General features: G+C 25.5%; 1 protein-coding gene across 1 annotated transcript; it reads left to right on the forward strand.

Moving 5' to 3' along the window:
• The first annotated feature begins 9,372 nt into the window (after positions 1–9,372).
• On the forward strand, positions 9,373–10,684 carry BDP55DRAFT_109062 (uncharacterized protein). Its single transcript, XM_060565368.1, has 6 exons — positions 9,373–9,622; positions 9,685–9,875; positions 9,962–10,077; positions 10,130–10,261; positions 10,336–10,472; positions 10,524–10,684. Exons 2-6 carry the CDS (start codon positions 9,706–9,708, stop codon positions 10,563–10,565), a joined length of 597 nt encoding a protein of 198 aa, XP_060430674.1. The 5' UTR covers positions 9,373–9,622; positions 9,685–9,705; the 3' UTR covers positions 10,566–10,684.
• Positions 10,685–14,078: the final 3,394 nt, after the last annotated feature.

Below are 14,078 nucleotides of genomic sequence, written 5' to 3' on the forward strand. Positions count from 1 at the left end.
TCCTTTGAATTAAAAAAAAAGAATATTTTAATAAATATATTAAAAAAGAACTCAAACAAAAGATATATTCAATTATTAAATTTTTTATAAAAGTACCTTTATTTTTTATATTAAAAAAAGAACGAAGAAACTAAGACTTATTATTAGGTATAAAAATTTAATAAAATTATGAAGAAGAATTACTATTTTTTACCTTTTATTATTAAACTTAAAGACCTATTATATAGAGCTAACTAGTTTACTATAATAGACCTTAAAAAAGTATTCAATTAAATCCGAATTAAAAAAAACCGGCGTTTTAATTTTATGAAAGACTCTTTAAATACCTCGTTATATCTTTTAAATTTTTAAATATATTAATAACTGTTTAAATAATAATTAACTATATACTCCGGGAATATATTAATATGTTTATTATTATTTATATAGATAATATCCTTATCTTCTTTCCTAATCTCGAAATATATAAAAAATATATTTATATAATATTTTAAAAACTTTAAGACGTTGAATTATATATAAAATTTATTAAATATAAGTTTTATATATAAAAAATAAATTTCTTTAAATCTATTATTATGCTAGGATAAATTTATATATAAACCTTAAAAGTAGAAGTAGTTAGAGACTAGCCTATATTATAAAACGTTAAGGATATATAAGGATTTTTAAGATTTATTAGTTTTTATTAATAATTCTTCAGAGATTATACTAATATTATTAAACCTTTTTATAATTTAAAATTCCCAATAGATTATAACTTCTAAATTATTTACTAAAAAGGGTTAGAAAATAAAATAGATACTTATAATAAAAGACCCGATTATAAAGTTACGGTCCCTGAAAGAATATAAGTTATTTTTAAATAAATAAAAAACAGTAGCCTAATATTAACTATAAAGCTTTTTATATTAGCTAGGAAGATTAGTATTAGCTTACTTAAAAGAATAACCCCTAAGTTTACTATAGAAATTTATAATATACCTATATATAATTATTATAGAGTTGTTAAAATATAGAAATAGATCTAATAATATTATAATAGATTTACTATATATATTAAAGTTATAGATATAATTAAAGATTATATAACTAATAAAAAAAATAAATTAGCCTATATAAGCCTTAGAATAAGTTATAATTATTATAACTACTTATAGAAATATAACAATCGATTTTATAAAACTCTATTATTATATTATTAAAATTTAAAGAACTATTTATAAATATATAATATAATAGTATTTTAATTATAATTAACCGACTTATTAAATTTACCTATTCTATATCCTATAAAGAAGCTAATAATATAAAGGAGTTAATATGTATATTCTTTAAAAATGTTGTTATTAACTATAATAAACTAAAAAATATTATTTTTGATAAAGGCTCTTTATTTATTTTGAAGTTTTAAAAATCCTTAATCTCGTAATTCAATATAAATTATAAATTATTAACCTCTTTCTACTTATAAATTAATAATTAAATAGAAAAATCAATTAAATTCTTAAAATGTATCTTCATTATTATATAAATTATAATTAGAATAATCAAGTAATATTTTTACTAACAGCCTAATTCGTATATAATAGTATAGTTAATAAAAGTATACAAAATCCCATTTTTACCGAAACTACGGATTCTAGTTAATAATATATAAAGAAATATAATAAAGACTATAAGTTATAAAGGTAGTAATAAATATAATAAAACTCAAAAAACTTTTTAAAAGAATATCTTTGGACCTTAAATTTATATATTAATATATATAAAAAACGTAAATAAATTAAGGATTGAAGGATTAGTTTTAAAAGAAAAAAAGATAGTACTTATCTTAAGGTTTGTATATAAAAGACTATATTATTATAAAACTAAATAAACTAAAATATAAAATCGAATAAGTTACTAACTATAAAATAAAAATAAAATATGAAAACTTTTAATTAAATAAAAAAAACTATAAATATGAAGGAAATATATAATAAACCTTTAAAATTCCTAATAACTCTTTAAGGATTACTAGAAAACTACATTAATAAATTTAAAAATAAGAACTTATTATAAATTTTAAAAATAAATTAGTCTATATTATTGAGAACTTATATAAATTATAACTCCTTAATTATCCTATAACGTACATAATAAGCAAGTAGGCTAGACAAGCAAGTAGGCCACCTAACTAATATAATACCACCTATATTATCATAATATACATTTCTCCATCAAAAACGATAATAATATATATTAAAAATACTTTATTAAACTTAGCGGTTTAGGCTATTTAAAAAAACCAAAATCTTAATATTCAGGCCGTAATAAAGATCTATAATATTAATTATATTATTTTAAATTATAGATTAAAGGGAACGTTATTACGACGTAATAATATGTTTAACTTATAGAATTTAACGCTATTAAAAAAAAGGCTAATTAAATATATTCTCGACCTAGATACTAGATCTTTTCTTCCCTATCTTCATAATATTAAAAAAATAGTAAATCGATTATTCACTAATCATAACGCGCCCTATATTAAAAAATAATAGGCTTCGAACTTTATAAATATATCGTTTTAGTAAATATAATTATAAAAAGGCCTAATATAAAGATCTAGTCATAATAAATATATAGTTCTTACTTATAGCAAATATAATTATAAAGTATAATATTATAAATTTAAATATCTATAACTTTAATAAAACTAACTTTATAATAAACTAGATCTTAACTAGTATAATTATAATTAATATTAAAAGGTATTTAAATATGAAAATAATATAGCTTAGTAGTTATAAATAGGTTATAGTTATTTAGGCTATTAATTTGTCGGGTTATAATATTCCGCTATATATTATTATTATAGGCCAATATTACCTCTTTACTTAATATATAGAATCTAATCTCCTATATAATTAAGTTATTATAACGTTTAAAAATAGATAAATAATAAATAAAAGAGGCTTAGATTAGGCTTAATATTTTAAATAATATATAAGACCGTATAAAAAGGGTTAATATTACCTTTTTATTAATAGATATAAAAATTATTATTTTATAGATTTTAAACTTTTTTATAAAAAGAATAATATTATAACCCTATATATACCGGCTTATTTATCTTATCTATTCTAGCCCTTAAATATTAAATATTTTAAGCTTTTCAAAACGGTATATAGTCAAAAAATCGAGGATAAAATATATTAAAATAATATATATATTACTAAAAAGGATTTTTTCTCGGCATTTTATAGCGCTTTTATATAAATAATTATAAAAAATTTTTTTTAAAGAGGATTTAGAAAGATAAGGCTTATACTTTTAAGTATAAAAAGTATATTTTTAAAGCTTAATATAAAGTTACGTAGTCCGATACCTTTAGGATCCCTCCCGATAATACCCTTAATATAAACTTCTTAAATATAAAATAACTTAACTAAGGTATTTTTATAATTATAATTTAATAAAAACAAAATTACCTATTATTAAAATAGCTCCCTAACTTTAATTATTAAAGCTATAAAATATTTATTTAAAAGAGCTCGTAGGTTTATATATTAAATTACCTTATTAAAATCTAAGAACTAGATCCTTTAAAAAAAATAACCTATTTAATCGATGCTAGAAAGCTAAAAAAACATCTTTAATAAATAAAAAGTCTTATTATAATTAGAAAAGAGGACCTTTAGTTATAAAGAGAGGCTATAGCCTAAATAAAAAAAGAAATACGCCGGAATAATAATCGCCGACCGAGGATTAAAACGGGCAAATGACGATATAATATTTATAAGAATATTAATTATTATATACAAATATATTAATTCAATAAGGAAATATTTAAATAAAAAAAAGGACTTTAAATAGTTTAAATTAAATAAATAAAGGGGTTATTAATATTTATACCTTTATATTATATAGTCGTAATTAGGTAGCCCACTCGCTTATTATATACGTTATTTATAAATATTTAATATAGACTTTAAAATATTAAATTTATTTATTTTTTATATTTTATAATAAAAAGTCTCAGCCTAATGTTTACGTACTAACCTCTAAATTCTTTAAATATAGAATAAGTAACTAGCGGTAATAATTATTAATAATTAAAAATAGGTTAATTCCTTATAAAGTTTTAATAGCTCCTTAGCTACTTTCTCCTCTTTTTTATTCTATTTTCTTTATTAAATATTGAATTTTTAAACTATAAAGGAACGTTAAAAATATAAAAATAATAATAAATAAACTTATAAATTAAAGTTATTAATAATCTATTATAAGGCTTTTTTACCTTAATATAAATTTAATAACAAAAGAAACTTTTATTAAACCAACATAAGATCTTTATATAAAAATAATAAATATAAAATATATTAGCAATAACTAAATAAACTTTAATAAATTCTAAAAATATAAAACGCTTATAATCTTTTATCTTCATCTTTCTAGATTTTATTTTAAAACTCGATTTTTTAGTTCGACCTAATATTATATTAGTATATTCTAATAAAATACTTAATAATTCCCTAATTTAGAAATGGATGATTTATTTATAGGCCTAAAGGACTAAACTTTTAAAAAGAGGAGCTAATAATACGATTTAATATATATAATAAAGCTAGGGTCTCGCCTTATAACGCCTATAGCGGCTATTATAATATATATATATAAAAAGAAATTTAGAATGATTTCCTTTAAATTAAAAAAACTATAAATAAGTTATATAATAATAAAAAGGACCGATGGATAATAATTAATTTATAAATAAGACCGATAAAATAAAGGCGGTTTACCCTTATAAGACCGATATTATAATATTGATCTTAATTATAAAAGAACTATTGAAATAATATACGGGATTTATATATAAAATAAATTTAAGCTAAACTTAAAGATAAACTTTTTATAGTTTCTTTAATAATTAACTTAATATTAAATTTTACGATTATTTTTAACTATATTTATTAAAAACCCCTTTAATAAAACTATAATTAATTATTAAAGCCTTACTTACCTTATAACTTATAAATATAGTTTTAAAGAAGCTATTTATAAATATAATATACTATTTCTTAATATCGTAGCCTTAACTTTTATAAATATACTTATTCTAGCTAACTAGCCGTAATATTAAGCTATTTAAAATACAAATAATCTTATATAAATAAATTACTATCAAAAAACTTTATATTAACCTTTAAGTTTTTTTTACTAGCTATAATTATCTTAATATTAAATTAGCTAAAGAGGGCGTCTAGCCCGAGAAGGGCCGACTTACTGATTAATATTATTAAAGTAAGTATATATTGAGATATTTATCTAATTAGCCTACTTTGAAGCTAGTTAGTTACTAATTTGTTTAACTCGTATATATTATAATATATATTATAGTATTTATTTAGTAATATATATTTAATAGGTTTATTCATAAATAATAAAGTATCTATATATATATATAAAATATAGAATATAATTAGTATGAAAAGAATACTTATAAGCTCTAAATAATAAAATACTAGCTATATTAGCCCTTTATGTAAAAAGCCTTTGTATTAACGTTTAAGTTTAGAATATCTCTAGTAGATTCTACCTTTAATCTTTAGTCTTGCTATTAGGGCAGTACTATTTAGCCATTAGGGCAGTACTGTTTAGCTATTAGGGCAGTGACCCACCTTTCTAGCTAATTAGAGCCTTTAATATAAAGGCTTAGACTATACCCTATATTTATACCTAGATACTATACTTATATAAGGTAGCTATATATAATAATTACCTACGGTTGTAATTACTTATTATTATAATTATTAATTATTATTTAAGTTAATATAGTAATAAGTAGCTAAAAATAGATAATGACGATTGGAGATGGGGAATTATGACCGTAAGTAATCATAATTATAAATAATTACTATATATAGCTATTTATTTCATATAAGTACGGCGTTAGGTAGGAGGTAGGTGCGCTAAGTGACCTATAAGTAAGTATAGTAGGACTTAGAGATTTAAGGCTAAGGCAGTAAGCACTAATTAGTTAGAAAAGTGGGCTACTGCCTCAATAGCTAAACAGTACTACCTTAATAATAAAACTCTTAATCTTTATAACGGACTTTAATAGTCGACCTTTATTATTGACCTTTACGGCCTACACTGCCGTATAAATATTTACTTATTATATTATATTATATTTTTTAAAACCAAACTATTGTATTAAGTTAAGTACTTATATAGGACATATTACGTGTGTTATATAGTTATATATTACATTATATTAAATAGTTTCTTTTAAAAGCTAATATTATTAAAATCAATCTACTATACCTATAAAGATGAAAAAAACTATTATATAAATATTAATAACAAAAGCAATTATATTAAATTTAGCTACCTATATAGGCTATTATTAAGAGGGTTTATATAAGTTAAAGTATATAAACTTAGTTATTTAGGCATAGGGCTAGAATTTAAAAGGAATTTATATACTAGAAGTTCGGATAGAAGTTAATAAAAAGAGGTAATAATCGGAGTTCGGTTCGCTTTTAATAGTTAAGTATATAGTATAATATATTTGGTTTTCCTATTATACTATATGTTGTATATATTAGTATCCCGGCGGATGCCTCTGCTGAAGGGATATATATATATTAGTAACTTATTAGTATTTATAGAACGGAAAAACAATGAAATATATATTATATAATAATAATAAAATAGTTACATTATACAATACGTAATATAATCATTCAAAATTAATGTTTAATAAGATCTATATGAGTAATTATTAATATATATAATAAGTATATCTCCTCGGAGGAGGCATCCGCCGGGGCATCTATGTGTACGATATATGATATAACGGGAAAACTGGGTATATTACACTATATACTTAATTATTAACTTCCATCCGACCTTCCGCCGCCCGTACGCCTAAGCGGCTAACTTTATTTACTTTAATATATATAAGACCTCATAGCACTAGCTTATATAAATAACTAGATTTAATATAATAATCTTTTTCTCTATTAAGGTCTATAAAGCTTTTAAATAATCCTTTTTTTATAAAATAAAGTATCTTTATAAAGTTAGCTTTATTAAATATAATATCGAGGCCAGTATTAAATTACTAAATCTTAATATTATACCTATTACGGCTATTACTAATTTTACTTAATTAAATATCGTATTTTTAAAAAACATCGTACTATTTTATTAGTATACTTTTATAAGCTATAATATATAGAGTATTAAATAGGCTAAAAAATCGATTAAACTTAAGAGGAGTAGATATTTTTAAGGTAATAAATATTATTAATCTAGTAAATAACGATTATATATTATCTAGTAGATATTATTATTTAATAAGTTTCTTTAATAATTATATTTATAAATAATAGAATGTCTATATTTATATCTATATAATATAATATAATAAAAATAAAAATAACTTTCACAAACTTTAAATAATAAGATATAAGTTATATTAGCCCTATTCTAAAAAGCCTTTATTTTAATATAGAAGTTTAAAATATTTCCGGCGGCCTTTAACTTTTAAGGCCGACCTTAATAGTCAATTTTTATTATCAAACTTAATGGCCTCCGCCGCTATATAAGTAATAAATAATCTATTCATTTATATTATATTACATCTTTTAAATTAAATTGTTAAATTAAATTAGGCGTATATATAGGGTATATTATATAAATTATATACTTAAATTATATATTATATTATATAATTTACTTTTAAATCTAACTCTATTAAGGTCAATATGTTATATCTATAAAGCTAGAAAAAAACCATTATATAACTATTAAATAAACCTATTAAATAAGAATATTTACTAGCTGAATAAATAGTTAAATAACTAACTTAATAGTACGCTAGTTATATAGCTACATTGATATATATCTATTAATATCTATCTATTAATATCTATCGCCTTAAATACATCTATACCTTTTAAACTTAATTAATTCTTCGGCCTATTTAACGCCTTAACTATTATAACTTACAAAAATATATTAATAAAATAACATAATATCTTTTAAAAATATAATATTTAATTAAATAAAACTTTAAATATTATAAACAATTATATTAAATATAATATTAAGATCCGGTAACTTAATACTAACTTTAAATTTATATTCTATAAAACGAATTTCATAAAAACGCTATATATTATATAAAATAAAGATTATTTAAAAGGTTTATTAACTTAAAAGAAAAGCTATTATTATATTAAATCTAGCTATCTATATGATTTTGTATTAAAAGGTCTTATATGTATTAAAATAAATTACGTTAATTATTTAAATATAAGGCTAGAATTTAAAAGAAATTTATATAATAAAAGGTCGAGTAGAAACTGATAAAGGGGGGTAATGATCGGAGTTTAACTAGCTATTAATAGTTAAATATATAGTATAATATACCTAGTTTTTTTATTATATAATATATCGTATATATTAATACCCTAGCGGATGCCTCCGCCGAGGGGATTAAATTAAGTATATATATAGAGTGTATTATATATTATATATTAATTAAGTTATATACTGTATTATATGATGTTTTTTAAAAGCTAATCCTATTAAGGTTAATCTTTTATGCCTATAAAGCTGGAAAGAAATCAGTATATAAAAACGGATTTTATATCTATTATTTACTTTAGGGAACGGCCTTTTGAGTTAATACTCTCATGGTCTAATCTCCTTATAGCCAAAGCTAGTTACTAGTCGTTAGTATTAATATAATCGGTATATAAAAATAATAATAAAACCTTCGTTATAATACTTACCCTCTTCTAACTACAATTTATTATCAAATCTAGTTTTTAAAAAATATTAAAATTATATAATATTTCTTTCTACATTAATAGCTAAAACAGACCGAAAATAATTTAGTTATAACTAATAGAACTAATTTTATCTTGAAAATTAACATTTTTAAAAAAAAAGGATATTTTATTACTATTTCTATTATTAGAACTATTTTTATTATAAAAATACCTTTAATGGTACTTTAATAGTAGCTCGTTATTATAATTTAATTAATAATATAATTATTTTATAAAACTATAGTACTTTTAATAGCGCTATACCCTCTAGCGACTGGCAATTGGCCTTGACCGCGAGGAGATCAGGCCCTTATTAACATTGTTTTTTTTTTATTTTTTTTATTTTTTTAACTAGATTGAGTTATTTCTTATAGGCGGTAAGTGAGCCAGCTGGCACTATGACGGGTCTGAAAGATCGCCGAATTCAAATGTGGCTGGTAAGAGCTGAAAGTATACTTCCCGCCCTAAGAGTCACCTAAATCCAACTAAGCTAGTGCAAGCGCAGCGCCACGTACCTTTTCGTGGAAATCTTTATTATTGTATGTGTTCTCGTCGCCACTAGATTGCCACGTGAATAGAAACTTAGTTAGGCACATAAAAGAATTGACCGGTCCTCTTAGATGCGGGGTTTCGAGAAAGACCAAAGTCAGCCGCCTCGTCTGGAGTGTCTGTGCAAAATCACAAGGGATAGAAGGCCTTCCAAACCTTTTCTCACTGTGTAAACAAGACATAGCTATAGTCCATATTTTTGAAAGCTTTAAAGTCACAGCACCCATGTCTTCACCAGGACTGTTGGTTTTGGCCTGCCCTCTTCATCATTCTTTGCCATCCCACTGACACTTTATTGTCCAAGCAATCTCCACACCCAACTAACATGATGGTTAATATCTGGGCACTCATTGCACTCGGAATTGGACCTATGATTGCGGCTTCGCCAACTAGTCCAGACGCTGGGCCCTTAGTAGGCCTGAGATCCGATTCTTCGAACCCCTCTAGCAAGGGCAAATGCCCATCGGGCTGCGGCAAACGAAATTTTATTTTCACGTAGGCATATTAAACCAGACACAAGAAACGCTGCAGTCCTAGTCGGTCGTCGGCTGTCTACGATTACTGACATAATTGTTGTCTAGGGGCCTGCCATGGAACCATCCCGCTGTCGCAGCAAGCGGATTCACCCCCCAGCAGGTGGAAGCCGGCATTCGCGCAGACATGGCAGCAATCGTGAAAGCTGGCTATAACATCAAGGGTTGTCTGCATTGCCCATTGACCTTCGTTTCTATTGACTGATATGGTCGTAGCTGTTCTCCTCGGCCCCGAAGATAGCTTGGACTTCCTCTCAGGCGAATTGAAGGGTGTAGACTGGACCGGAACTGGTGTTGGTTTTGGCGTTCGGGGGAATCCGTCGCCAGTGATCACGCGCCGTCTCATGGGTTTGCTCACCCCCCCCCCCCCCCCCCCCCCCAGGTCGATCATTGAACCGTGCACTAAATCATCACATCTATAGATGCTGTGCAGCTATACCGGGACGAAGTGCCTCGGGCCAGGATCTTGTTCAATTATTCTCCTGTCACGTCCCTTTGGGCAATTCAGCAGTACTATCCACTCTCTACAGAATGCGCAAACAACAATGGAACTGATTTAGTAGGTTCATAAACTGTTTACTGAAGTTTATCAAACTAACTAGGTTATCAGGGTATCGCAATCCGTTGCCGTGCCTGCTCCCCCTCTGTTTAAAGGCAACAAACTCGAGTGGTTACTTGGCAATGCCGTCTCGAGAAGCACCGAATGACAAGCTTTCCTTCATTGTGGAATTCAGGCACTATGTGAACATTTGATTGGAAAATTCTCTAATAATCAAAAACCACACAACTTCAATCGAGAAATAATCGCGTCAATGGGCAGGAATGCGTATGCGATATTAGTACCCTAGGCGCCCAACACGCTGGATTTGAGCTTCTAATGTTTCTGTCCTCATGCGCATATCTCGAGCCACTGGAAGCGAGCGCTTTTCCTCCCATCGAGCTTCGTTTCCTTTCTGTTTGACCACCTCTGAACTTTGAGCTTTGTGTGAGGGGTCTTAGTCAAGAAGTGACAGTAGCAGTGACCAAATAAGCATAGGGCCATAGCCACGGTTACGATGATCCAAACGAAAGGCTTCATGTAATTGCCGATGTTGTCATTGGAGAACAAGACGCATCGAGTGTGTCATGCGCAAAAGCGTGCACACGTCAAATGGAAATTGCTAGGGCTTAAATCCTTTGCCTTGATTATTGTCAGAGATTTCTTAAGTAATGAGAGATAGTGTATTTGACTTGTACCCTTTCTTTTGGTGTTCTAAATTACATTAAAGTGTGGTTGCCTTGAAAATTCTACTTTCGCAATGGACAGTACTTATTCAGCTCTGCGAAGATGCTGAACTTTACGATTGGGCAGCATTAACCGAGCATCCGATAGCATGACGCATGCAGTGGAGTAGACTGGAAACTACGAGGATTCATGTAAGATATCTGCTGCCATCAAGGGGCAGCTCACGTATACGAGCATTATAGTAGGTAGCATGCCTATCTTGCTCGAGTAGGCTATAAGCATAAAACTGATGTCATTTGAGAAAGTTCTATTTCATGAATGTCGGTGGCCTGAAAACAAGTTGTGGTAACACTCATGAGTCCCTAAGTAAAGTTGAACAAGGCAATTTGCATTATTTCTACCTTATCGCTGATTGCTCGGGCGTTAGGCGGCGCTCGATACGTCTTCCACAAACAAGACCATCATCTTCATCAATGCAAGCCAATCACATATAAATCATTGTGCGTTGGTTAATTCTCAAGCCTTTGCGGCAGTGTGATGACGTAGAATAGAAATGAGGCTACTTTCAAATAACAGATTGATCATGTATCAAGCGAGGACATTCAAGGGTATTCATTACTCGAAACATGCTTTTAATACAACCTCGGTACACTCAAGACATCATGGCCATGTCCTTGAACTACTTGAATAGTTCCTGTCAGGCCGTGCCCCTAAGCCATCTGATAGGTAGGCTTGCTACTGACATTGCGTTGCTTAGTTTCCTCCTTCAGTCGTTGGCGGCGGGGAAGGGGAGCTCGGCGTCTCACGTGATTGATCGATCCAATCGAAATAATATCGACGATCAGGGTAACCTAACTCATCATTCGGACGGATAATATTTCCTCCAGAGGCTCAGACACCCTCTCTTTGATCTAAGGTACGGATACTCCATGCTAGCCTCGGATGTATACCAATGGCGGCCATTCCGCCGCCGTTGCAGAGTGCAGTTATCGTAGTTCGCCAGGGTGCCCCAGGTGTTCGTAACTCCGCCCGGTCGCAGAGGTGGGAAGTGGGTACGGCAGCCTGCAAAGCCAACCAGGTCAAAATGGACTTTTCTAATGGAGTGCCGGTAGGTGTATAATTAATAGTGGGGATATTGCTTGTTAAGGCGAATTTAAGGATTATAATTAATTATATTATCAAATATAGGCTTTTTAATTATGATTACTTTAGTAACTTAACTTTTTATAGTAATTAACACTTATATATTTAAGCTTATAAATTATATTAATACTTATTTAATAGATAACTACTTATAATCCGTACTTTTTTTTTAATTATTTATATTTAATAACTTATAATTAGTACCTTTTAAGGATTTACAGTTAGTACTTTTTAATTACTTATATAAAAAAAAGTGGTACTTATTCTCTACGTACTATCTCCCTAGCTTATATAATTAAGTATATATATATTTATGAAATATATAAAAGTTTCTTAGAAAACCTATTTAATATAGCTATATTTTATTATATAATATAATATATTATTTCTAAGTAATCTTATCTAATATAACTAGTTTATTTTAATTTATTTGTTAAATTATAATATAATTTTATATTAGTAATATATTTAAGAAATTAATACACGGGTATAAAGAATCAATATACGGGCATAACTCTTATATAAATATAATAGCTATATACTATCATTAGCCTAAAGATATATATAAATTATAAATACTTCGTCCTAAAGATAGTAAAGGCTCCCTTATTGATATATTCTTATTTTAATAAATTTATATAAGATAAATTTATATTAAATTATATTATACCTATTTTTAGTTTTTATTTTCTATATAAAAACCCCTATTTTTATTTAAAACTCTTTATTTATAAATTATTAATTAATATTTTAATAATATAATTCTTTTTTTTTAGGTTTTAATTAAATATTTTTTCCTAAGTCTTTATATCTTTTATTAACCTTATTTTAAATATATCTTTATATAATTAACTTTATTGATATATTATTTATTTTATTTTTTATATTTTATATTATAATATAGATATTTATAAATAAATAAGTAATAAATAAATAATAGATCTTATTAAAGCCCTATTTAAATAATTATATTTATTAAAGGACGGCCTTGTTATTATTATTAATTAATATCTTTTATTTATACTTTTTTTTAATAGTTATTTATAATACCCGTTTACTAACTTATATTCTTATAAATCTCTTTATACCGAGTTTATTAAACTAATTTCTAATATATAAGTATAATAAAGTTATAAATTAATTACTCTTTTATTACCCTCCTTTTTATATAAACCTTGTAATAATGGTTTTATTATAACTTCTTAATAAATGGCCTTATTAAGTTATTTTTAAAGTTATTAATAGCGTTTTCCTATATTAGTCCCCTAGATTATTATCCTTTTATATAATAAATTTAATAAAAATAAACTATATTATATTCTTTAATTTATTATAGAAGAAAGTAATAATTTTAGGGTTTAAAATCCGATAATATAGATTTTGAAAAGATATTTTTTTAAATCTTTAATAAAAATAGACGTTTTATTCTATAAAAGACGTTCTAATTATAAGCCTTATATAAATTATATAATAATAAAGAATACTTAACTCTATTAAAATAAAATAATTATTTATATAATCTTGAATAAAAGAGGGCCGTAAATAATTATTAATTAGTAATATTATTTTTATTATCTAGTATTATTTTATAATTAACTTTAAATACTTTAAAGAAAGTATATTTCGAAGTTTAGTTAAATATTCCGAACTAGTTTTAATATATTAATAGGTAGTTAATATTTTGTTTTTTATATAGGACTATATAAACTATAACTTTTGATTTAAAATTATATCTTATACAATAATGATAAATTAGTATAAATAATTTAAGCTATTAAGAAAATAGCTTTTAATATT

The sequence above is a fragment of the Colletotrichum godetiae genome, assembly GCF_030913485.1.
Source record: "Colletotrichum godetiae strain CBS 193.32 chromosome Unknown BDP55scaffold_17, whole genome shotgun sequence".
In the NCBI taxonomy this organism is placed as follows: Eukaryota; Fungi; Ascomycota; class Sordariomycetes; order Glomerellales; family Glomerellaceae; genus Colletotrichum; species Colletotrichum godetiae.